Consider the following 26,524-nt stretch of genomic DNA (forward strand, 5'->3'; position numbering starts at 1 on the left):
CATCAACCGATAGAGACAAGGCACTTTATACATAGCTTTCAGTAGTCTTCTCAAAAGTAGTGGGAACACCACTAACCCGTGTTTAAAATTGTGCCCAATTGTAATCTATATTTGCCCAATTTAGAAGGCGCAATGTGCTTCTATAACACACTATTTTGTGTACTTTAAATATAAACCTGGGATAAATAAATTTGGGAGGTGAATCAATTCCATGATGTACAAAGGGGCTCCCCCACTGACCTGCACATATAAGCCCATGATGCCAGGCCAGTCTGCAATGAAGGAGAAAGGAGCATCATTGGTTGCTCACCATGGCTGTCTTCAGTGCCTTGCCATATCTGCCACGTTCCTTCAGGTGCCACTGTTGTGGTATGGAGCTCCGAGGCATCATCTCTTTTGTGATATGCTCTGAGGTCGCCCTTGGCAGGGGTGTAACATTCTGTGTAATTCGGATGCCCCCCAGGAACGTCGTCTTCATCTGCACCTTCATTTGCCTATTGGTTAGTGAATACCCTAATGACCTCTAGCTCACCTCCACTGGAAAGTATATCTTGGTGCTGTCCCTTCTAATTCCTTTATGTGCCATGGTGCTGGCCCAATGCATTCTACTGCTGTCTCTTTTTCATGATCGGCCATAGAGCTGCCCTAGTCCTTGCTTAGACACCACTATTCCTTGGCGCTCCACGGTAATGTGGTCATGCTCAGTGCCCCACCTCTAATATTCAGCTTATTGTACAGTGAAAGCATTGATGCTCTCTCCTCTGCTTTAAGTCCCGGGCACGTCATGGTGTGGACCCTGGTGCTCTGGGATCCACCCTGTTCCCTGTTGTGCCGGAGTGCTGCCACAAAAGTATCTGCCACCTGCCTGGTCCATCAAGGTGCCCTGAAAGTTGCAGCAATGCCTTGTAAACAGGAGGACATTGACAGGCAGATCACAGTAGCCAGGCAATGTAGTGAGGCTGTATTGCTCTGTTTTTTTCGTCCATGGACATCCCTTTTCATCTTAGCCAGCAGAAAAGGTTTCAGTTATGCAAAATGGAGCTGGGGAAGGGGGCATAATCTTCGTCGGACACGGATACTCAGTGTTATTGCCCATCCAACTGTGCTGCTTGAGATTTATTTCTGCTTTTCCACAACGGTAAATTCAAACATTTCTGGGATTCATTCTGAGACCTGTGATGTTTCCAAGAGGTAGATCTCCACGAGTAATACCAAAACCTCACGTTGTCATTCACTCCAATGATGTTTCACTTTCCCATTCTACATTTCTGCTGCTTAGAAAGAGGGCCAACCAGGTATATCATTCTACCTCATTCCAAGCTGCTAAGCTTTGAGTCAAGTTATTTCTCCCAGCTTAAGTTCTTCTGAGTAAAAAACAGTGGAAATACTGTTGGAAAACCCAGGGAGAATTAAAAATTATTGCACGAATCAGAAATACACATTTGCTCCCGGCTTTTGGTTTGCAGTGTTTTAGAACACAGAGGGTGCAGAGAGAGATGTTTGGGGGTGTACCACTCAACATGCTCGCTCTTTTCATCCAACTATAATTTTAGAGCTGTACAGACCAACCGACCTTTGTAATACTTTACTAGACCCGCCCACCAGGACTGTCTGACTATTTATTTGTGGTTGGGGTTAGGCACCAGAATGCACAGTTCAGGGACCAAAGATATTTCATTTATTGGTGGTACTCCTCCACCGTTCTCCTCTTGACACATTCTCTCCCATTCATAAGAATAGTAGGCTGCTGGCTCCTAGACACCACTTTTCATAGGCTAGAGGATTTTGTTCACAAAGACCATTAAAGGATAGCAGCTCAGGCTCCACGGTGCTGTAGATTTAGGTTCTCAACCCATTTAAACTGGGGCCATCTGGTGTACCTGCGTCAGCTTCTTACTTCGCCTCAAATAATTCCATATATTCTGTGTTTATTGACGTTATTATTATGCCAGAGGTGGGCCGCGCCAAAATGCAATAACTCTTTTGCACATAAAGCACTGGTATTTATGAAATTGCTCTCTTAATGTTGCTGCACAGACTGCCTAATTCTTAGCAAAGTGATTTTTTTCCATAACTCCGCTGTCCTCTGCAAGGTATATGATATAATGTGCCCTAGCTGGGGCGAATGAGAAGGCAAGTGCATTACCTCCCCAGCACCGAGTATTTCCCAGAAGCGCTATTCAATGCAAAATTATGTTCCCTTGTGCTCCTTGGTAATGCTATGATTCATCACTTAGATTGAAGTGTAATTTGGCTGCTAGACAGACATTTGTTCAGCTGTAATGTGTGCTCAGCAAGAAAGCAGGTTCCAAGCATGCAAGACCTGTTTAAAAATGGCTGACCCTGCTGTCATTGTTGGTGATGGTTCTATTCTGGTTGTTTGCTTTCAGCCGCTTGGAACAGAACTCTATCAAAAGCATCCCGGCAGGAGCTTTTTCCCAGTACAAGAAGTTAAAAAGGATGTAAGTATTGACGGACAGTGATTCATACTGTGGCTTTGCTTGAAGCTTGTGGTTTTTGTGAGAGAGTGTTAGGAACACATGTAGCGTTGACAGTGAGGCCTCTTGCACACATTTCTACAATTGTGATTCAAAGGCACTTTAACCCTTCATTTTTTCACTATTTCAAATCTTCCCATTCCTGTGCTTCATCAGGAATAGTCAACAATCTTCAAGCATGCTTGAAACCCAGAATCATAAGTGATCTGTGGCAGAATGTGGTGATGCAATGACCTCCCATAGTTGGGTACCAGGAAAAAAAAAGACATATTCTTCAGTTGCCACATTCTAACAAATTTCACACACTAAATAATGGGCCTCACTAAAGCTTAAAGCCACCTTTCCACCTACGCCTTCTTCTTCCTTACTGTCATGTGCTAAGTATCTTTCTATGGCCCCTCTGTGCAGCCAGGCATTGTGAACATGTTCCATGCATCCTACACACCCCAGATCAAGAAGGCAAAGGGATGCCAAGCGACTTCAGACTAACACAGCATGGATCAGACCCAGGCTCAGAATAAGAATGTTGGCTGGCACTAGAGTGGATTGGCCAACATGGAGTGGGGTTTACTGGGCCACCAAAGCAGTGGTGGCCAATAATTAGAGCAGGCTGGAGGCAGGCAGGCCAAACATGCACACAAATAATTACTCACACTCACCCATCTACTTGAAGACTCACTCACAGGCATATATTCACAAGCATGCACACATAAACCCACCATTTACAGGCACATACAAACACACCCATTCACAGCACATGCACATATTCACGTACACTCATGCGTACACACACATGCACTAAACATTAAAAAAGACAAACTTACTGGGCTGAAGTGGTGATCTAGGCTGGCAGTTGGGAAGCCTCTGAAGTTCGTGGAGAATTTGGACTGCTTGCTACAGACCTTACTATGGGTCAGTCAATGAGAGTAGTCCGCAGTCCCTTACTCATTACAGGGTGGGATGAGGTCAGTGAAACTGCTGACCCCACTCTGTGATGAGGTGTCACTGATTGACACTCAGCCCTGGGCACTTCAGGGCTTAAAACTGAAGCACTGAGGGTTGAGTCTATCTGTGACGTGACCCCTGGTCATGAAGGGAGACCTCAAGACACTTTGCAGAGCTAAGAATGTCACTCCCACAGGGCTATGAAATCCTTTTTCAGGCAAAGTTCAGCTGAGGCAGCCAGGTACCTGCACATGTAGCCCATGTAAAGTGCTTGGCTGCTTGACCTGAACATAGATAGTGTCATTCAGGCTGACTTGGCTGAGCTTGTGAGACATCCTTTAAGTCTGCAAAAAGGTGAGTGTGGGGGGGGGTGAGAATCCTCCACTCTTAAGGACGGGCTGCACCTGCCCGGAAGTAATGTTCATGGGCGACACAGGTTTAGGGGTGGACGCGATGCAGGTTGAGGGACAGCACCTGCCTGCATCACTGCAATAAACTTTATTTAGCTCCACTGCTCTCAGACTAGCAGGGCGTTTCTCATGGTGAAGATACATACCCCATGGTAACATCAAACTGCACTGTGTTGAACCAAATACAATATGATAACTTGTGCGGGGCAGATGTAGAAAAGTAGAATTCTCACAGTACACAGGTAGATTGTACTACAAATACAGCTTTATTTTCCACAACTCGATAATCAATACAATGGTGCAGCTAACAACAACCTGGCGTAGCAAGTACCAGTGAGCAAATATTAAAACTTCTCTTTTATAGCTCTCTTTTTGGGCTTGAATTGGACCTTGGAGGATGCATACACACCAATGTTTTGTCAATATGGAAGTTAGGGCAATGGTTGCTGTTCAGCAGATGCCCCATATCTGCCCTACTCTAAAAGGTGCTTTAAGTGCTTTTTCATGTATTTACCGTTTGATTGTGATCATGTTCCTCCCACGGAGAATAGTATTTTTAATTGCTTATTTTTTCAATGTCATTTCTCATTTTGAGGTTTACTTTGCAAGTGACTATCGGTGGTCGCCTCTGCGCAGTCACTGTATCAAATGCAGCTTTCACCAGAAACCCAACACAAATTACATTACAGAGTTTATTGACTTAGGAGTAGTGAGCCGAAGGCGTAGTCACTGGGTCGACACCACACTAACAATCCTTAGCTTTCCTTTTACAAGTCATTGTTTTCATTGCTTTTATTCCAATTGGATCAATCAAAACACCACGGCTGCAGACCAGGGAACGCAATCATTTGTTAAACAAAACTTCGTCCTGCAAAAATGTTGCCTTGGCAACGTGAGCTGATCTAGTAACATAGGCGAGCAAAGATGCCTTATGAAAGTTCATCAAATAAACTAAGGTATCACAATAATTCGACAAGGAAGACTAACAAGCTTACCTCCACCAGGGAACCACCTATCAGAATGAAAACAATAAATGGGGCATCACATTGAAAAACCTATGTAAAACTAGCTAACTATAAAATGAAGACTTTCAAGAGTCCTTACATGCCTTACCTAGGCCACCTTCAGAGGCACAGGTATTTCCCAGAAAGAGATGTTAACAATTGAAAGTATCAACAAAATGTTGCATCCTGTGAAAGGAACAATTGCCCAATTTGCACTGGTGGTCGCAGGTGGGATGCAACTGTCTTGAGGGCCGGTACTTACTCTCCATTCTTTATACATTGACCAATAGCTAAAGAGAAACAGCGTTAAAAGGGGAAATCAGGAAGGGAAAGAAAGAAAAGCAAAGGGAGAAAGTAGGTATTCAAGAGAACCTGCATGACTGGGGTAAAGAGGCAGGAAGTTTAGGGCAGTGGAAGGAAGAAACATGAAGTGGAATCAGAATCAGGCAGGCTTGGTTATGGGCAAGCCCAACATTTGGCAGCGGCAGTGGAGGGCTCCTAAGAGCATACACTTCTATAGAAATAGATATGTGAAGCTGAATAAAAGACGAAACATCGACCACTTTTCTCCTGCCCTAAAGTTTCATCTGGAAGCAAGCGCTGGTGATTTGTTGCTGTTTCTCACCTCGCTTCGTACCAAAGCAGGTCACACCTGTAAAATGGAAGGCAATGGAAATCATCATCTATTTGTGGATTCAACCCGCTTTCAGCATCTCTGGCTTCACCTGGATTCCCATGCCATGGAGCTCCCTGCTCACTGTGTTACTGCGCCTTCTTCGGATTCGTGAGCAACCAGTCAGCTGTACAGTTCCACCATTTTAACCTCATTACTGCCACGGATAGGTGATTCCAATCCGAAAGGGAAAGTACATGAGAACATTTGCACAATAAAACACCTCTGTTGCCTGCAGCCGCCTGGCTCCAGTGCTTTTATAAGGCTTAATTGCGTTAATAGAGATGTGACTAAGACTGTTCGCGCCATTTAATTAGGAATCTTGTTAGGGAGCCTGTCACATTATAAAGCAGTTTCAAGGCACTCTCTTTTTGCCCTTCTGCCGCAAAGCTAGGTCTGTAGTCATCTGTGTGTGTGTGTGTATATACATACACACACACACACACACACACATATATATATATATATATAAGCAAACACATAGGTGACTCCGAAGACGAGAAGCCTGTTCAAGGAAGCGAGGGCACTGAGCTAGGTACAGAGGAAGAGATTCGTCCTGGTCTCCTGGCAGCCTCTTCTGTAACAGCAACATCAGAGCAGGGATAAGAAGCGCTGCCCTGGTCCTGATCCGGACCAGTATGGAAAGGAGATCCCTGTGCGAACGTCAGGGCTGCTCCTGTGCAGATTCGTGCACAAAAAAACTAAGTTTCCAAGGCCCTACCTGCCCAAGAACCAAACGTGCTTCAGATCAGCACTGCCACGTTTCTCGATGTGTTAGTACGTGTGCTGGTGCACGGCTGTGCACGTTCCCTCTCCTTACTGAGCGTGGATTTTGCTAGGTATTTTTCAGAGTTGTACCCCGGGCCGCGTTTGGGGGATACCATGTTATTCATGTAGATCAAAGTTGTTGTTTAAGTAGATAGTAAAGGTTTGGAGAAATGTACTTAGTTAATAACATTTTGTTAACATGATTTATTTGCATCGTCTGCACAAAATCCAGTGCAGTTTTAATGGAATGTTGGGCATTTTGCTGAGAAAATTCGAGAATAATGATTTACAGTGTCTTATAATATAATACATCATAAAAACATTAAACAATTCACCGAAAATGCTCAGAAAACAGCAGATTGACGTCTTCAAATAGCCGGTCCGCTTTCACTAATGTGTCCACGAGTTCCTGCCGGCACTGGGACGCCACATGCAGTGTAATAGAACACTTTTCCCGGTTTGCACCCGGGCACGCACCACGTTAAAAGTGTGCCTTGAGGTAGACGGGGCGGTGCACCCTGTTGGTGGTATGGGCCTTGGCCTCAATTCTTCACTTTGTTTCACCACTGGGAAGCCAGTGCAACACAAGTGACTTCAATGGGCTAATATCGTGTTTCATTACTAAACCCTTAACCCTTGATAATTCAAGGTCAAGATACCATTGTCAGATCAAGCATACTTTAAAAATCAGATCTGTTTAATGCTGGTGATAGTGTCTCGGTTATCAATTTTACCAATACTGTTTTCTTGTTTCCAAAACATAGAGATATAAGCAAGAACCAGGTGTCTGAAATTGCCCCAGATGCGTTCCAGGGCCTGAAATCTCTTACCTCGCTGTAAGTAGAGAATGTGCATTGCAGTGTTTAATAAGTCAAATTGTCTTTCTTCCTACTCCACTTCTTTCAATCCATCCATCTATCCACCCACCCAATCCATCCATCCATCCATCAATCCATCCATCCATCCCATCCGTGTACCCACTGAATCCATCCATTGATGTCTAATTTCCTTACTTCACTTTGTATACGTACTCTTTGCCACTTCTTTCTTTTTTTGTTTTTTGCCCCATCATCCTCCCTGACTTGTTTTCTACCCTCAGTTCATTCCTTTCTAGCTTTCTGGCCCTCCTTCCCTCGCTTCCTTTTGGTCACCCCACCATCTTCTAAGTGTCCTTTCTTGTGACCCTCACTCCATTCTCCATTTCTATGAGAACCGCCCGTCGCCCTAGCTTCTGTGTGGCCTTTGTATTCCTGCTTCCATTGCTCGCCCACTCCTCCTGTGTCTGGCGTCCCAAATCTCCTCCTCTACCGTTCCTGTGCCCACTCATTTGATACGTCTGTTACTCAGTTTTTCCTCCAAACCTTCTACCCTTTTTTTTATTTTTTTTTATTTCATCTCTCCGTCATTGACATATTCACCTCTTCCTTCACTTCACTTAGACTTACTTGCCTCTTTCCAATTTGTATTTCCCCTTTTTATTCTCCTATTTTTTTGACTATGCGCACTCTGATATTTCACTTCATTTCTTCTGCCCTCCTCTGAACTTACTTCTTTCATCCTTTCATCTCAGTTTCCATCCGTACTTCACATTCCAATCCTGTGTCCTCACTTTCAATATTTTTCTCTGCTGTCTTTGTTTCTTCTTTCTGTTTTCATTTTTTTATCCATAATTCCTGAAACACACAATTATCGTGGATAATGTTGGAGCCTTCAGGAACCCTCGCATATTTTGAAACTCAAGAACTCGAGTCTGCATTTTTAGTGAACTAAAAATGCGAGGCTCAAACAATCAGAGTTCCTTTACCCAAATTCATGCCACCGACCCGGTGGCCCTTTGTGTGGCACACTGCCCACATATTAGGCGCTGCTATACAACAAGCTCTTCTTAGGCACAAAAGGAACGGTTTAGGTACACAAGGAGATTTGCTGTGTGTGTTCCGCACAATATTTTGGTAGAAACATTATCTTTCTTCCTATGTAGTGCTGTTAATCACATTAAATGCACTTAGCCATTGGCTTACCAGAGCTCCCTCTCCCAAAGTGAGCATAATTTCTGAAAATGAACAGCTCTTTGCATACATTAAAAAAGCGAATTGCATTTTGAGAATCAGAAAGGGGTTTGCACTCTGGGACATCACCATCTAAAGACATAAAGTCCTCCCGAAGAGGCCATGGGCAAGCATGCTGGGAGCGCTGCTACTCCTACTGTCATTTACAGACATCCATCTTGCTTTTAAGGGAAAGTAAAGACCTGCTAGTGTCGGGGAAGTCTATTTTGAAATTGAGATTCCCTTTACGGAATTAATTAGTCGTATGAAATATAAAACAGTGAAAGACTGGATTCTTGGAGTCAGATTTTCAAGAACATGCAGCAAGATGAGACTGCTAATTAAAACATCCGAACTGCTCTGCTTTCCAAGAGAAATAGCCATCCGCCATTTGAACTTCAGTCGCTGCCCCGCGGCTTTTTTTCTGCTCAATTTGTGAGCGTTTTGTTCCTCGTTTTATGTGTGGTGAGTTGCCAGGCAAGTGGACAGCTCCGTAGCTGTGTTCATTCAATCCTTGGCACCTCTCCTGATGCGGCCAACCAGTGTCCAGAGTGCCAAGCGCTGTGCTCTTTTAATAATGTGCATTCACATCTCCTGGGAGAAAAAAGTGGATTCAGCCCAACGTGTTTTCAGAGAAGCCAACGAGCCTCCATTAGACAGTAATGGCGCGCAGTTATTCGCCCCGCGCAGAGCTGCAGTCGAAGAGGCAATCTGGCCTCGATAGTGATGGACTTGTGTCCCTGGGCCAGTCCCCTGTGACAGCTAGCCTATTACCGCGAGGCTGTGCTGAAAACAGTTTTACTGGTTCAATAACAGACGTTCTCGTTTGAGACCAAAGTGTCTTTAAATGTGTTCCACCCGCATGGAAAAGGGGGACTATTTCCAAGTCCTCCAGCACAGATCTCCACATGGCGTCGAGCATTTTTACGATCTGCTGATGTTTTCTCAGATTTTCCACTTCCGGGCCGGGCCATGTAAAAGTGCTACGCTCACATACTCTTCACATTGGACACGGAATGAACGAGATGTTTGCAGTTTGCGACCGCTTTTATTGTGACAAATCCTCCCATACAACCTCCTTTCTTTAAAATCGTGATCCAGTCATCTGAATGAATGCAGTCATTCCATTCGCAAAGAAACACCCTCAGCATGTCCTCGAGCCATTCCCAAACACTTGAGTGCGCCAAAGGTCAGACTCCGACCTTGGGCAGAACAGAACTTCATCCTCTGACTTCTACCCAGCAACTGACACACACTGTTCTCTTAGGGTAATGATTATGGGTGCCAGCTCTAAAACAAATGTGAACCTTACAAAAAAACTGAAAAATAACAATCATTAAAGCTCGATTGAGTGGTTTGAACGACAGTGCGTGAAGGAGGCTTCAGAGGCATAAAAAGGGCCCAACATTCCCCCCCTAGTAGACTCGTGATTTGGAGCCCCTCTGAGCCACCTGTGATCTTCTCCCTGAAGCGTCTGAGGGGGGGCCTTCCACACACTTCACAGCGCCTCCTTCAGATTTCGTTGCACCTCCTGAGAGGCTTCGTCACTGAGTTCTAAACCAATCCCTGCAACTCAAACCCCCTAATATTGTTCATGACTGTTCATTGGTGGTTTTCTGTGGCCTTGATTAGGTGATTACAATCTTCTGGAGTATATAACCTCCAAGAGTCACTACGCAGCCTTTTCTCTTTCAAACCTTACTATTTGCTTCTCTGACATAGATCTCCTGCTTGCACTACACCACCCGTTGCAGCAAAAATTAAAGCTTCTCTGCGCATGATTAACTTGAAGCTAGTTTCTGTTCTTTGATATGGTTTGGGTCTCCGAAGTGATAAAACCGTGACAGTGAATGTACAGAGTCATGCACAGGCATAAGCATTCGGCCTATCTCCTAGGTTGTGTAAAGGTGGTAATGGAAGCCACAGGAGAAGCATTCTTCAGAGTAGTTATTCGTTATGTACTCCTGCGATACATTTTATTACCATACATGCCTCTTTGATCCCAAGTACCTCTTCTCCTATTGGTTGGCCATTTTTCAAAGAATGCTATTACAGAAAACAGTAAAAACTGTAAAATATGGATCAGTCCCTGGTTTGTGTCTCTAATTATGTTTTTTTTCTTCTCTAGGCCAGACCCACTTAAAGTGGCTGTGATAATGACAAAGTCAGTTGTTTTCCTTTTACCACGAAAACCCTATAGTTACTGGGGATTGTGTTGCATCAGTCCATTCATGCTTTTGTTGCTGTAAGATGCAGGTGTCTTACGACAGCTACATGAATGAAAATCAGGCTCATGGAACAACATGTGCTCAGAGCTGGAGTAGAAATCAAGATCTACCCTGTAGGAGGGCCAGGCTCTTGGGGTGACCTAGTGATAGTATGTAAGCAGGGAAACCCCTTGTTAAGTGTGGGATGTAATAAGGGAAATCTCTTGTTAAGGGTAGGAATTCTTAGCAGGACGATGTGCAGTACTACAGTGGGCCTGCCCACCCAAAAGCCTGTTTCATAAATTGCAGCATTTAATTAGAACTAGTACTGGTTGCCATTAGCTAAGTATCTCACTCTTACAGTCTTACAGGACTTCAGCAAAGCTAGTGCTGGGGGTTCTGTCAGCGGCCCTGATTTGCTGGTAAATGAGAGCGACCTTTGACTCGAGATTACCAGTTGTAGTTCAGCTCAATTTAGTGGTGATTGAACGTTTGCATCTTTTGCATGACCTCAATGAAATTAGTTGGTGGTCTCTGTCTAGTTCCCCAGCTGCAGCTGTCAGCATGTAAACAGCTAAGGGTTTCTGGGTTTGGAAACTGAACATGTCATCCACCTAACGAAGAAAGTACCCAGGCAGGTAAATGAGGCACTGGGGTAAAATCTCCCAAATAACAGCATGTGGAGGTTGTTCTCAGTGAACAAGTGGAGTGTCTCAGTTCCAAGGACAGACACCTAGTGTCTCTCCCAAACAGAGCACTCTTGTAGGACACACCTAACCCAGGGCTTTCATATCTCCCCAGAGGATGGAGTCATCCAAGAACTAAAGCACATAACCCCCCCCCCTCACTCACCAACACTGAATATGCAAGAGCGGAAAATATGTTTTAACGTCCAGCAAGATATTGGCATTGCTTCTCATTCCAAAAGCAACCTCAGTTCTTACAGACGATCTGTGGGAATGATCCAAAATGGTATATGTGGAGAATGCAGCAGTGTTGAACCTTCACCACTGAGGGAGGGCCCGAGATGATGGCTTGGGGGGGGGATTCCAGGACCAGAAACACCAGTCTCTTTGCTAAGCGTTGTCCCAGATAGTCTGAGAATGGCTGCTTGCATGAGCCGCACATTACAAATATCCATCAAAGATAGCCTAATGAGACTGTGCAGCATGGTTGTAATGAGTGTTGCTAAAGGAGGATGTGTTTGCTGAACCACCACACGCTGTTAAAGAACTTATGCATGAGTTTATGAAACATCTGTCTTCAATAGCATCAGGCTGGCTGAGATTAGCATCACTCTCGCTGCCCTGAGTGTTCAAGAGGCCAGGCTCCATCAGGAAGCTATTGACTTTTTCTGCACATTTGCTTCGACTCAGTGAATGGTCAGGAGACCTACTCCAGACAGTCTGGAAGCACTTTACGCGATGTGATAGACCAGGGAGGGATACAGCTCACTTGCGTTTGGGGCCATTTCACTGGTGTAGCAGGCTGCAATGGCAAAATAGATTTTTAAATTTATGATTGTTACTATAACAGAAACTGAAAAGACAATAAAATGAAACATGCTCTATTTTTTTCAGGGACAGAGTCAATGGCGAGTGTGTGTGTCCATACATATATGTGTGTTTTTGTATGTGAAAGACTGACTGTGTGTGTTTGTGTATCCGTGCATTTGCGTGTATCTTTATGTGCATATGTGTGTGGTTGCATGGGCATGAATGATTATGTGTGTGTGTGCGTGCAGGTTTCTTTGTTATCACTGATTCTTGGGGTTGTCAGACTCTACTTGAACTTTCCTATAGTAGTTTGTGATATTTGTACTATTTGCCACAAGGGGTGATGTGCCAGAATTATTTATTGATACTCATCTCCTACATCAACAATGCATTGAGACTGATGATTGCCAGCACAGTTTCTGTGTCAAGAGGACCTTCATGTGCAATATTGAGTGGCACAGTCGACCACTCCAGTCGTAAATAGGTGTGCCAACTGCCCAGTAATGTAGTCTTTCTATTGGTACCACATGTCTTACCAACCCCAATCACTAAACATTTGTTTCTGATAGCAGATCATGGATCTGATTTAGTATTTGATGGATGGAGCAGGATTCATCAGGATAGTAAAGGGCAAAAAGTTCACCATCCTGACAGCACTCCATTTGTCAAATTTAGAGACGGCCTCTGACCCCAGAGTCATTACCGAACCTTAAAAGGAACTGCCATCATAGTGGTTTCCTTCAAGGTACAAAAAGTTTGGTGGATTGCTGTTGTCAGTTTTAATGGCTTTTCACCAAAGGTTTAACTTTTTTAGTTTATGAGAAACAAACTCACAAAGCAGGAGTTTGTTTGTTAAAGACAGAAAACTAATCACCCCCACACTCGTGGACATGTTTCATAGGGAATGCCGGTCATTTGATCTTTTTTTCTGTCCCTCAGTGCCAGCCTTTTCCTGGTGATAACAGACAGAAAAAAACAACATCACACAGTCTGCTGTAAATAGAGAGGGTACTGTGATGGGTTTACTCAAACGGTCCCTATTCTTTGGAACCGTCAAATTAAGCTTCCCATCAACAGAGCCTATGGGAGCTCCACCAATGGAAAGCTTACGGTGCAACAGTCTCTAAATAAGGCGGATGGACAGAGAGTCTGGCAGACTGCGTACTCCTTTGAAGTTGCAACAGAGTACCCTGTCCACCAAACTCTAAATCAGCCCCAAATCATTTCAAGATACACAGTCCTCAAGATAAGCAACCCCCCCCCCCCCTTGCCTGCAGCCTCTTTTCTGGCTTTTAAGGGTGAGCATAGCAGCGAGCAAGCGCTGCACTTCTGACGTGTTGGTATGTATCTGGGTTTTCAACTACACCAACCTCACACCCATCACTATCACTCATTCATGGGCTTGCTTTTCAAAAATCCTTTATTTTCGTTGGTAACTGCTTTTGGTTTGTCCCTCCTTAGGGCAGTTTTGTTACCACCTTGGCCATCGAGCCTGTTACATGGATAATTGCACTACTGCCAATAATGTTGACTACGAGAGAACTTCTTTTTCCTTTTGTCTCTGTCCTTTATGCTCACAGTGGCGCTTTGAATCGGCTCGCTTATTTTAACTGTTTTACTTTTTATTTTCAGTTTGTGTGGCAAGAAAGTTCCAGTTAGAAATTTACACCGCTAATAGCTCTAACTTGAGCAAACGCGAGACCTATTGCATTGCAAATGTTTGTTACATCTGGAGACTGATACTCTGAGACTAGTAGTTTGTTGGACACCCATTTTGAGACTGATACACTGAGACTGGGAGTTTGTTAGGCATCCATTCTCCACTGTGTCTGGGCAACTGCAAGTATTTTATGCATTCTACGCTCAGGCTTCACAGATCCTGCAGTGTCCGAATTAAAGTTAACAAATGCAATGTTGTCAATGCTCACTAGGGATTGCTGCTTCGTCTTTTAGTCTTTAGATTCCCTGGAGGCAGGATGGAAATTACATCCACAACGTGTTCCTCCATCCTAGACAACACATGACATAAACCTAATATCAGGGCCTCTGGAATTGTGCGGCATGGCAGGAGCAAATTATGCAACAGTACTGGCTAAATTATGTGGTAACAAAAATCAAATTATGAGGCATAATGCAGCAAATGTGAGATTTTATTCCTCAATTATTTTTTTTCATTTTTGCACGTTAACACTGTCTGGGCAAAGGTTTAATCGCATTAGCACCAAGGTAACACAAATACCACAACAAGCAACAAAAAGGTAAGTAGTCAACCTTTGAAATGGTCTTCTGCTGTGTGGGAGTACACATTTTAAGTAACCTTTCATACGTTTGAGCTCAAAACATTTTTTTTTGTTAAAATCTAAATATCCTCCAACAGATGAAGGCTTATATGACAAATGTGGTAAATCCATAAATATGTCGCAAACTCACATTATTGAGATCAACATTTTTATTTCATTTCAGTATTCGACCTGGGGTCATATTGATGTTTTAATGGTCTGGCTCTGGCCACCACAACCGTAAATGTTTCTCTTTCCCAGCGGTTGGATCCACTCTGACACTTAAAAACATTACTTGTTTACTCTGAAGAAAATGAAAGTCATATCTTGGTTAATTTTTTCTATTCTGAATGCTAAAATCTCATGAGTTGACGGGCAGGTTTCCAGTAGAGCTCCCCCTTCATGCCCAGTCTAATTAGCAGTTCCAGTCCTGCAGGCCTTGTTCGATCAGGGCTTCCGGTGCAGGTCAACCTATAATTGTGTCTGAGCGGCCGAGGCACATCTGCCAGGTGTGTGGCAGGATGTCCTGCCCTGAGGGCGCGGCCATGTTGAAGGGACCCAGGGAAAATCAGTGGCTCTGAATTTCGCACGTCGGCCCCTCGACTAATGCCACGAGAATGCACATAGTGGAAAGCCGAGTGAAGGGGCTTTGAGAGAGTAATCTCATTTTCTCTTTCCCACTAACATTTTGTCTTCTTACTTCCTGACTCTCTCTGTTTATCTTCGTCTTCTCTCTCTCTCACACACTCTCTCCAACTAACATTTTCTCTCCTTCGTTTTTCTCACACTCTGCACACCTAGTCGAAGTGTTTAGCGAAGCTCATAGGCACCTCTCAAATTACCACTAGAATGGAATTTTCCATGGAATGCTTTCTCTAGCCTACATTCACTGTGGTCCAACTGTCCATAGAGACATTATCTGGAGCCTTTAGAAAAGGCAACAACATGCAATCCTTTCTTGGAGGTAAACTTGTAATCCTCCGGTAACCATGGATTTCCATCAGGGTACCAGAGGCTTCTGCCGCCAACAGTGGCATGTCCGTTAGTACCCTGGCTCGGTGCTTTCTGTTCCTCGTCTCATCAAGGGAGCCATAGGGAGAGTAGATAAACAGGGATACAAGGGACATGTGTACTTTCCCCATTTGTCACATCTGGTCTTTCATCAAGCCTAAAACCAAACAGAAAGCTGCGGGGAGGTTAAAGGTGGCACCAAAGGCCATACATATGATATCACCAGAAGACAAAGTGAAAGTGGTGTCATTGTGCTGCTTCCCCAATACGGTTGACCAAGGCTCAATGGGCGAGATGGGAAAGGACTGCTTAGTTAATGTCTTGTCTCTAAACAATTGTTACCTCAGCACCTGCCTGCGGCTCTTCAACACACTGTGGGATCCTGTCAAACTCCTCAGCACCGTCCATGGCAACCCTAGCTCTTCAAATGGCAAACTTGCATTGGGATGTGATGTGCAGCTTTATCTTCAGCGTTCCAGCAGATGTCCTTGCCATGGCTTCCTACTTCCAAATCCGCTCCTACCATGTTTTATTATATTTGTAGAGGTAGTCTCACTATAATGGAGCAAAATAGACAGAGGACTGTTGCGGCATATCAGAGATTGGGAGATGGATGGATGGATGAATTGTTTGAGGTTTGGGTGGGTAGTATGGATGGATGGATATGTTTAGGTTTGGATGGGTAGTATGGATGGGTGGGTGGATGGACAGGATGATGGATGAATGGATGAATAGCTTCCAGTCTTCTGACTGCTGGTTTCAGATACCTATTGAGCACTCATTCTCACGTATAGAATAGCATTTCATTATATGAACCTTCTTAACACATCCGATTATTTTCATCATTACTTAATAAAATAGCCTTGTTCTATGTAATGATATAGTGTAGCACTGTAAATCTAAAGGGGCATCAAATCCTGGTGTGAGGGTGGGCCAACAGAATGTGCCTTGATGACGGGTAGAAGGTGAGACTGTAGTGAAGCGGGTTGGATACCTTGTGTAAGGGTAGTTCAAGTGGGTGTGGGCCCCATGAAATGGATTTTTACCCTGAAGGAGGTACACCAGTATCCACAGAACATCTGGAGGGCAATGCTTTGTACACAGCAGCTCTAACACCAATCGATCAAACTTTAGACATGAGCAAGCAGAGATCTGTTTTTTTTTTTTTTGGCTACAGCGCAAACTTAAATGAGGTGCACTGCTGGGGGTGCTGAATTGCCAATATGTAAACACTTAGCCACGAACAACATAGTGGACAGAATGAAAAATCTTTTGCATAAAATTATGGGATGCTGTCCAGTTCCTCCAAAGAATAGCGATGTTTCACCAAGGAGACAAGTGAGTCATAACATCTCATTTACAAATGAGCTCCATGGTAGAGTGCAATGAGATGAGTAGCTCTAGACTGTGAACTGCAGCTTGTAGACATGTGTCACTGTGGAACCCATGCCCAAGTGCAGCAAAAATAATGATGCTCCACAGGGAGGGGTGCGCGTGAGTTGACACTGTTTGCCATTTCTTTCTTTTGTCTTACAGAGTGCTCTATGGAAACAAAATTGCAGAGATTCCCAAAGGGCTTTTTGATGGACTTTCCTCCTTGCAGCTGCTGTGAGTCTGATATTCTTTTTATTGCGCCGGCTTAACCAGATTTATGTTGGGTTACAGCAAAATACACGAAGGCACATAAAAGAGGGATGTTCCTTGGGCTCAGGGCTACGTGTGAAGGCAGAGAGACCAATAATGTCTGTCTTTGTAATAGCAGGGACCTATGTGTCACCGCTGGGGTGTTCTGGACCAGGGAATGTGCTGACTTTACAGCTCCAAATACATTACACACATGATGCATCATCTCCTCGCGGTGAGGATAGCATGAACCAGTGATGTAGAGAGATGTTTTATTGATGTGTAGAAACCAGTAGTATGCATGTATTAGCATTCTGTGGGAGTATATGTGCCACAGGCGGCCGGTTACAGCAAAGGTTCTTACACATAATCACGTTTTGCTTTGCTTGCTATTCTTCATTTTACATGCAGATAGGTAGTGACCGTAAACATGTGTGTGCCGCATATGTCGACATTGGATTAGTCTTTATTGACTTGTTGTCTGTAGCATTTTTACTGCTTTTAAAATGAGTGCAACACTGAAATGTATTTTTAAAACCCACTTTCAGTTTCTGAATATTACGCATGCACACTGCAGTGCGTTCCGTTGGGATAGATCTTTGTGTTGTGTAAAGGCAGGATTAGCACACTTGTTAGTGCTTGGATTTCCAAACTTTTGTGGAGCTAAATTGCGAAGGAAAAGAGAAATGTTGTGTGGTTGTCCATACGCCACTCAGCTGTTTCCCCCTGCGTTGGTTTATCAAGGCACTTCGACACAGATCCAGGGCAAAAGATGGGGGGTTGCACCTTTGCAATGCAGTGTAATTTATGCCGAGAGCATTCATTATCATGAGGTAACGGCCTGTCCTCCGAGTTGGGGTTTCAGAACTGAAGTCATGGGCACCTAGTGGAGGGATGGGCATTCTCTACATGACAGTATAAGCTACTCATATCTCCAGCTCTTTTAGAGCATGCACAAGGATTCTCAGTGGGCCCTTCAGGCATATTTAGTGTTTCCCCCATGGCTGCAGAGAAGGTGCTAAAGGGAACGTGAATGAACCCTGGCTATTACTGCGTATTACTATTCAAAATCTAGATGAGTCACAACGGGAACCAAAAGGAGGTGTATGGGAAGTAAGCCCAACACGTTCTGGGTCCGCAAGTAGGAAACATATATTGTACCCCACTCAGGGTACCGTAGCCACCTCTGTGCGGTGCCCACTAGTATATGCACCTTCTTGTCTTGCTGCATGACATGCAAACAAACAAGCTTATAGTTGTGCAGTACAGGCTGCTCCCTAAGGGCTTTACCAGCCATTAAAACCTTCTATTTGCAGGTGAAGGCCTACAGCGAGGCACTGCACCTCGAATGATCTGTACAGCACAAGTCAGGAAGTCTAGAATGACATTAGGGAGTTGTTGGGATTGGGAATGGACTCACTGTGCTGCTTCTGTGTAGTCTAGTACGGTTAATATCCAAGCAGATACCTAATGTTGTCGTCCTTTATCGTCATTGTGCCCTCGCATCAGTGGGCGTGACCACTGAGTCGTGTCAGGGATAATTGTTAACATTTCTGACCATCTCGTCTCCCGGGTCCATAAAACCATATTAATTGAACTCCTGTTTAGGAAGCAGGTGGAAACAGAGAGTCCTCAGCGCTGTGCCCGGTGTGCTCCAGTTCACGTACCTCGCTATAAAAAAAACATGCATTTGCATTTAATGGAATGGCTTTTGCGCAAAAAATATATCTATGTACAATGTTTCTGCAGAAAAAAGTAACAGTGAATATTAATGCGAAATGCTACATACACCTTTTACCAAAAAACACATTGTTATTTTTGCTGCACCGTTATTCAGTTGGTATACATCACCAACAAAAAGTACGCGCCATGCCTTGCACTGCTTTAGGACTCCAGACGTTCCAAACAGAGCGAAGGCTCAGTCGCTCACGGTGCCCTTGTCAGTGTTGGCCTTCAGAAGGGCCCTCGTGAACATGCTGTCAGTCATCACTGGACCCGGATGGGACCAAAACCTCTTCGAGATGAAAGAACTGCACAGGTTTCTGCGGTTGGTCGAAGGCGCCCTTTCACCTTGTTGACGTTCACGGAGTAGCCTGTATCCGTATAGGAACATTGTCCGGTATCTCCCCGGGGACGCTCGTGAATTACATTTGAGATTATCATTTTTGTTGGTTTATTTGGACATATATATTTGTCAATCGTTTACTTTATATTCTAGTAAACTTTACATTGGGTCCCTGAGACTTATGTGTTTATGTGGTTTCATGTACAAAACCAGGTCATTTTTGAAACCGACAAATACAATATATCGGACTCTTTATAAGCTTATTAAAACACCAAGTGACTTTCAGAAATAAATCCACAAGGCACGGAATTCGACCCTGGTGTTCATGATCAGCACTTTCAAACACATTTGTTGATGTCATTGGGCAACTGCGCTCAAGGACACATTGTCAGTGCATGGCACTAAAGGCCAGATGTACCAAAGGGTTTTTCCCATTCTGTGTCAATGGGAAAATGTGTTCGTACATATGGCCCTAAGATACCTCCGTGGACTAATAGCTCCTGTATAGAGATCTGTGTGTAATCAGAAGGTCATAGCCTCGAGTCTCCAGCAAGGCCACTCAGACCTTCATCCTTCTGAGGTTGAAAAAACTAGTCCAAGAAGTTCGGTAATTAATTATTAACGCCTTTTAGCAGTACCTGGAGACCAAACAAGTAGCCGAGTGTGCTACACACTTGTAGTAATTATGATTACAGGATTCTATTTTAATAGGCCATCATGGACTGGCTCAAAAGTACGCTTCCATCCATGATCGGAACAACTGTGGTTGAAAGCAGGTTGGTTCATGTGTTACCTAAATAGGTGACATGACATTCTAAGAGCATATAACCAAGAGAGGATGCAATTTCATTTCTGTAAAAGGGGGGACTAGAGGGTGCATGATGACCTTACCCACCGCACTTCGTAGGCTCGTCTTCGTGAGACCTAAAGCTGTAAAGTTAAGATGCCACACTCCGCGGTATTTTTGCTGCACATAAAAAGAAGTTGTATTATTACACTTAGTATTCCATTTTTGTATTCTTTTAACTGTACTATACATGTATTCAGCCTTGATTATGAGAATAAGTACTGAGGGCAAAGCATTTCATTCCGTTATAATTCTTTGCCCTGTCTGAGCAAGTAACCATGCAGAGACGAAATAGGATTTTTGTGGTCTACGGTGCAATTTTCTTCTAAAGGTCACCCTCAAATATTTCAATGCTTGGAGTGTAAGCATTTCCTATTGAAACTGTTCAGTCTTCCAGCATATGCAGTATAGCACTGCAGCTTATCTCCATTAGTACCTATCAACCAGCGACTACCGTACAGCACTGAGGAATATCTGCATTAAAACATATCATGTACGTTTTCGTAGTGCATTCGGGGTTTTCCTGCTACAACCGCCATGCCTGTAACTTGCGTGGGATCTCTAGTTCAGTTGTCCAATTAAAACGTTAAATGGGGTGCACCTACTCTATGTTGCAGCCCAGCGGAGTTCATCTTCTGGGAACATAGGAATCTTTGTAGGTGAAATTTCCCCGCACACGTTGTGAGGATTGCGGTAGATCCAATTTATTGAGAGGCCAATACTGAAAATATCATACAGACTTAATGAACATGCTGTTATAAAATATAATCTATTGACCAACTGACGTAAAGTAGTGGTTGTGGGCATATATGGGGTGGCATAACATTGCGATGTGTCTTCATAACAACCTTACAACATCAATGATGAAGTAGGTGAAACGGGGGAACTAACTATTAACTGAAAATCCAGTTACAGCTCAATCCTCCATCAGGTACTTGGCTAATTGTTAGGTTCTGAGGGTGATATGTTAGCCATCATTCATATCTTCTGAGTGATAATCCATCCAGATTGAAGTGATTTATGTAGTTAATAATGGAGAAGTTTAGCACAGGAGTGTTTTGGTGGAAAATGTCCTTTGCAAATAGCGACTGCTCACCCTGATGCCCAAACATCTACCATAATGATTGATTTCCTTGTATTTATAAATTACCCGAACTGTTAGGGATCGAGTCTTAAGGGAGTAAGGAAGTGCTGAGTATGAAAGTGCACTGAACGAACTTTGAAATCTTAGATGAATTGAGAGAATAACAGGATTCTATTGTACTTTCATGAAATCTCTAGGAGACTTTTCCAATACATGGAGAAGCCACAACTGACAATGCCATGCGCCCCATGGTTTATTCCATGCCTCCTGAGGCTGTCTGATATGCCCTCTGCTGCATCATGGCACGCATATCAAGGTTTTATGACATGCATCCCATGCTTTAATGACATAACTCCCAGGGTTTCATCCCATGCCTCCTGAAGCTTCATGACACACCTTTCAAGCTTTTACGGTTTTGTGACATGTATACCGTGGTTTAACCACATAACTTCCAGGGCTTCATGCCAAGCCTTCTGAGTTTTTATGTCATGCCTCCCAAGGTTGTATGGCATGCTTTCCAACATTACGCTGGATGGTTGGTGAGGTTTGGGGGTTGCATTGAATCATACCAGCTAAGCCACAATTAAGTAGACCTGCATCCCCTATGTGCTTCTCTTTTGCTCATACTGGAATGCTGGACCAAGTGAGAAAAAGTCAAAATGAAATGTTTCTGATGTGAGTTACACTCATTTTAGAATCCCGGTCATGGAGAAAAAATGTGGTAATGTTACTACCTGAAATCTCAACCTTTCTATCACTGAGTATCAATTGATAGCTACATACGTCACAGACAAATGTATCCAGATTTAAGAGAGTATGGCAGTGCAAGATGAATCTGTCAGCATTTTGAATGGGACAAAAATCTCATAGTAAGCTTCTAAAAATGTAGTTGAACCTGGCACAGCCTGTCATTGCTCTCTCCGGAGTCTTCTTGTTTACAACTAGGTTACCATGCTGAGCATCCCAAATGGATGTTGCTAGGAAGTGCTAAAGTGTGCTTATTGCTTCTAGGCTCCTCAATGCCAACAAGATCAACTGTCTGAGAGTGAATACGTTCCAGGATCTGCAAAATCTCAACCTGCTGTCCCTCTACGACAACAAGCTGCAAACTATTAGCAAGGGTCTCTTTGTGCCCCTTCAGTCCATCCAGACGCTGTGAGTATGGTGCCCTGTTATCCACTTCCAATAGCAATGCTTATGCACCCTTCCCATTTGATTTGCTTTTCATATCATATTCTTTACCTCTAATGTCAAGTCATTGATTTTTACTGACCACTCAGTGATCACCAAGCCTTCTAGAGACCGTGTATGTGTTGTGAATGGCAATTGTTCAATCAGAAGGTGTGGTGTAAATAAATGTAATTTTTGTATGGATGAAGTTCATTCATCTGGCAGTGCCTTGACTGAATATCTTTTTTATTAATACATGCATAATTTTTTTAATCTAAGACATTTGTGTTGCACCGATCATACAAGTGAATTGTATTCATATGTACACATATGCATATTTCATTTATAACCGGTCTATATAGCACTGACCTAACTCTCTATGATCTCCAATTTTAAAACATGGTAACTCTCACGATGTGAAGTTTTAAAAAGTGATTGCTTAAAAAAATGAAATGTAATAGCTCACAATATTTCATGAACGCACATGATATTCAGATGTGAAAACGGCGAAATAGAAGCAACATAGGAACAGCCTTAGTTGGCTCTTTTGAGCAATTAGGCCTCAGAGCACTAAAGGGGATATCCCCCCTTCCCCATCATTCCACGGTACAAATGGAAACTTGTAGATAGACTGTTGCAATCGCTCTCCTCCTTTAAACTGGGCCTAAGGTCCGAAAACGATCACCTCCCACAGGAAGTGGCTTTCAGTTCGACACCAGCCCTACACATGACCACACAGCACCTGCCAGCAGCGAGTAGCTGTGGCAGCTGAAAATAATCAAATGGTCAGCGACTTCCCTAGTTCCCATGGCTGAGAAAGCTGACAAGCACCTAAAAGCCTCCCAAAGAAGAGAAGGGTCAATGGGAGGCTTTTATTCATTCATACACCCAGCAGTTCACCAGAAACTTCACAGTCAGCAGGCACCAACCCCAAAGAGCCACAAAGAAGCCCTACTCCTTGCAAAGTCTGAAACAGCTTAAGAGGAAAGTGAATCAAGCACTCCGTCCGGTCCGCCGGTTTCCCGACCAAGAAAGCCATCTCATCAAATTGAAACAAGCAAAAAGAAAGCTGAAACAGGCGGCATGGGAAATCAGGAGGCTATACATGGAGAAATGTTGGGCTAAACTCATCTGGGACATTAAACACAAGAATGCCAGCAAATTCTGGAGTACTGTAAATGCCCTGAAAAACCAAAAAGGCCCAATCGCGGGCTCAAACCTATAGGAGACGGACTGGGCAGCTTTTCTGAAACTACACTTCCAGCAAACCAAAGGTGTTGAGGATCACGTCACCATCAGCAGCACAGGCAGGCCAACCAAGCTTGACAACCCATCTGTCGGCAACTGCAGTAATGTAGACAGTGAACTAGCCATCTCCTGTGCAGATATCCAATGGCTAAAAGGCAGAGGGAGAAAGACGGGAGTCCCTGGCCCAAATGAAGTTCCTCAGGCCACCTACAAACTGGACCCGCCCAAGTGGGCCAAAGACACGGCCCCACTCTTGAACCACCCCCTTTCTGGTGAACCAATCCCGGAATACTGGAGGGGATCCATAATCTCCCCAGTACACAAAGGCAGTGACAAGTCTAATCCCAGCAACTACTGATGGATCGCACTCATGGACAACAAAGCGAAGTACTACACAAGCGCTCTCCTGGAACACCTGGTCGACTGGGCTGGTCAAGAATCAATAATCCTCCCAAACCAAGCAGGATTCACTAGTAACTCAGGCACGGATATTAACATTATGGCACTATCAATCATACTGGATTCCTCAAAGGCCGCAATTCTCCCATTCTATCTCTGCTTCATCGACTTAAAAGCAGCCTTTGACAGCATCAACCAAAACAGACTCTAGGAGAAACTTAAATGCTGGCAAATCCCACAGCAACTGCTGAAACCCTTTGAGACCCTGTACACCAGCACGCAGGTCAAGATTAAACTGGGCATCGGGTCAAACCTTCAAGGATGATTCCAACGATAAAAGGTCTAAAACAGGGCTGCGTCCTGGCCCCCACACTATTCAACCTCTTCATGGTAGACTTTTCAATGATGTTAACTTCAGTCAACTCCTATGCACCACGGATGGGAAAGAAGCAACTGTCAGTCCTGCTATATGCAAACAATGTTGTGCTGTTCAGCAGAACAAGGGTATGCATGCAATGCCTCCTGAAAGCCACAGAAGACTGCACCCTCGAGAACAGGCTACATATAAAATCATGATAATTGGCAAGAGATCCCTGAAGGGGGCAACAACCTGAGGGCTGTGTGGAAGCACGCTTGATGAAACATCAACCTATAAATATCTAGGTTTTCTGTTTGACCACCAGAGCTCCTTTCTCAGAGATAAAGAAGAAATAAAACAGAAGGGGGTACACTCTCCATTGGGCTAAGGACACTGTCCACAAAACTGAACAAGTACACACTCAGCCCACTGCTAGAAGTGGCAAGAGCCAAGGTGATTTCAACATTAGCGTACGGCAACATTGCACTCCGCGGCAGGGACACAAAGATCATGGATGCTACAGTAGTGAGCATCTACAGACAAATGATCAAGCTCCCAAGGCATACATCACCAGCACAGATAAGGTTGGAGTTCAGCCTACTCAAACAGTCCCTAGCAAGGAGAGCAGCTTTCACCAATTTTCTTCACAAAACAAGGGCTGCTGCCACAAACACCATAAATCATGACATCTGGGAAGAAATAATGATGATACACCTTCACCAGCAAGAATATACCTTGACTCCTCAATAAAGCAGTTCGGCGTCCAGAGCCCATGGACATTGGAGCTTAACCACAAACTTTTCAAAACCTTAGCCAAAAGATCAACAAAGCTTCTGTCCCTCACTGAAGACAAGATAGCCCTCGAGAAAAGGCACCACGCCTGGCTAGTTCTAAACAGCTATACGATCCTAGCTCCCCAGTCATGTCTGGGTGGAATTTTAACCTACAGCATCAAGAGGAAGTTCTTGCTCCACCCCTTGGGGGTCCTCCCAGTAGGAATACATGAGAGGCCATGGCGACAACCACCAAAGGATGGACTATGCTGGGTGTGTGGGCAAACACCTGAAACAGTGCCTCACATGCTCTGCCTGTGCCCCAGGACCCTGGAGGAGTGCCGCAGGCTCCTGAGGCCTCTGAGGGTTCATCAGAGGTCCGCACATGCAGACACACGATAGTAATCTGTCTGCATGCCCATACGGTGAGATATCTGGAGGGCGTGGAGCGCACCATGGCCAATGCACTCACGGCTGACAACAAGACTCTGAACAAGCTTTCTGCCAGGAAGCTAACATGATAACACGCCAGTGTCAATATCGCCTGTCTTGAACGGGACGCAACTCCATGGTTTTATTTGTTATGGATCTATTTCTTTTAAGAGTGACAGTTTGATTTTACTGTTTTACTTCGTATAAGTGCAATGGTTTTCATTCTCTAGATGCAATGATAAAATTTGATTTGATTTGAATTGCAGATGTGAAATCTGAAACCTCAGAACGTCTTCAATTTTGTAATATGACCACCCAAATAATACCCAGTTTTGAAACGTAATAGTTGTTATCATCATTTCTGAAACAGATACCATAATGGCACCTTAGAGAATAGTTTAATGTGCAGGTTTTGCTCTGAAAATATGATGGCTGTGAAGGCATCCAATTTTTTAAACACGACAGCTCCTTTATATTGAGTTTTGACACATGAACACTAAAAGAAAATTCCTAGTTTTTTCAAGATAGCTCAAAAGAGCTACATTTTTAAACATGACAGCTCCCATCATATATGCCTTCTATGTTATCTTCTTTCAGCTTCGATTGAATATTTAGCCGCTTGCTTATCTGTGTCACTTTGATTTTAAATTTTTGAACGAGGATGAGACTTGGTGTCAGTGTTAACCATTTTATCTAACCCACACCTCTCTTCTAGGCATTTGGCCCAGAATCCCTTTGTTTGTGACTGCCATCTGAAGTGGCTCGCTGATTACCTACAGGACAACCCAATTGAAACCAGTGGGGCCCGGTGCAGTAGCCCCCGCCGTCTGGCCAACAAAAGAATCAGTCAGATCAAAAGCAAGAAGTTTCGCTGCTCAGGTAATTCATTTATCCTCGCCATACTGGGCCTTCCATTCAGAAACAAGCGGCTCCAGCGGGCCGGCTAATCAGATCTGCAGGACAAGGCTGCTGTAATGGACATCATGCAGCATCTTTGTAAATTACATTTTGGAAATTGGGTTAGACGTTTTCAGAAAACCAATTATGTTATGGATTTAGACAGGAGAGCGGAGTCTGTGCTTTGTCCTTATCCTGGTGCTCCTTTTTAAATGTTAGACTTGATTGCTCGATTATTCTATTTTACAAGTTCTTGCAGAGCCAGGTCAAAGAGTCTGTTCAGTTTTGA

General features: G+C 44.0%; 1 protein-coding gene across 1 annotated transcript in view; it reads left to right on the forward strand.

Moving 5' to 3' along the window:
• SLIT3 (slit guidance ligand 3) overlaps nucleotides 1–26,524 on the forward strand; it is an 892,819-nt gene that overhangs the window by 663,552 nt on the left and 202,743 nt on the right. The window contains exons 10-14 of the mRNA XM_069199342.1: nucleotides 2,391–2,462; nucleotides 7,063–7,134; nucleotides 16,876–16,947; nucleotides 21,970–22,113; nucleotides 26,054–26,217. Coding sequence (XP_069055443.1) covers nucleotides 2,391–2,462; nucleotides 7,063–7,134; nucleotides 16,876–16,947; nucleotides 21,970–22,113; nucleotides 26,054–26,217 — 524 coding nt within the window. The remainder of the gene's footprint in view (nucleotides 1–2,390; nucleotides 2,463–7,062; nucleotides 7,135–16,875; nucleotides 16,948–21,969; nucleotides 22,114–26,053; nucleotides 26,218–26,524) is intronic.

This window comes from Pleurodeles waltl, chromosome 7 (genome assembly GCF_031143425.1).
Source record: "Pleurodeles waltl isolate 20211129_DDA chromosome 7, aPleWal1.hap1.20221129, whole genome shotgun sequence".
Lineage (NCBI taxonomy): Eukaryota > Metazoa > Chordata > Amphibia > Caudata > Salamandridae > Pleurodeles > Pleurodeles waltl.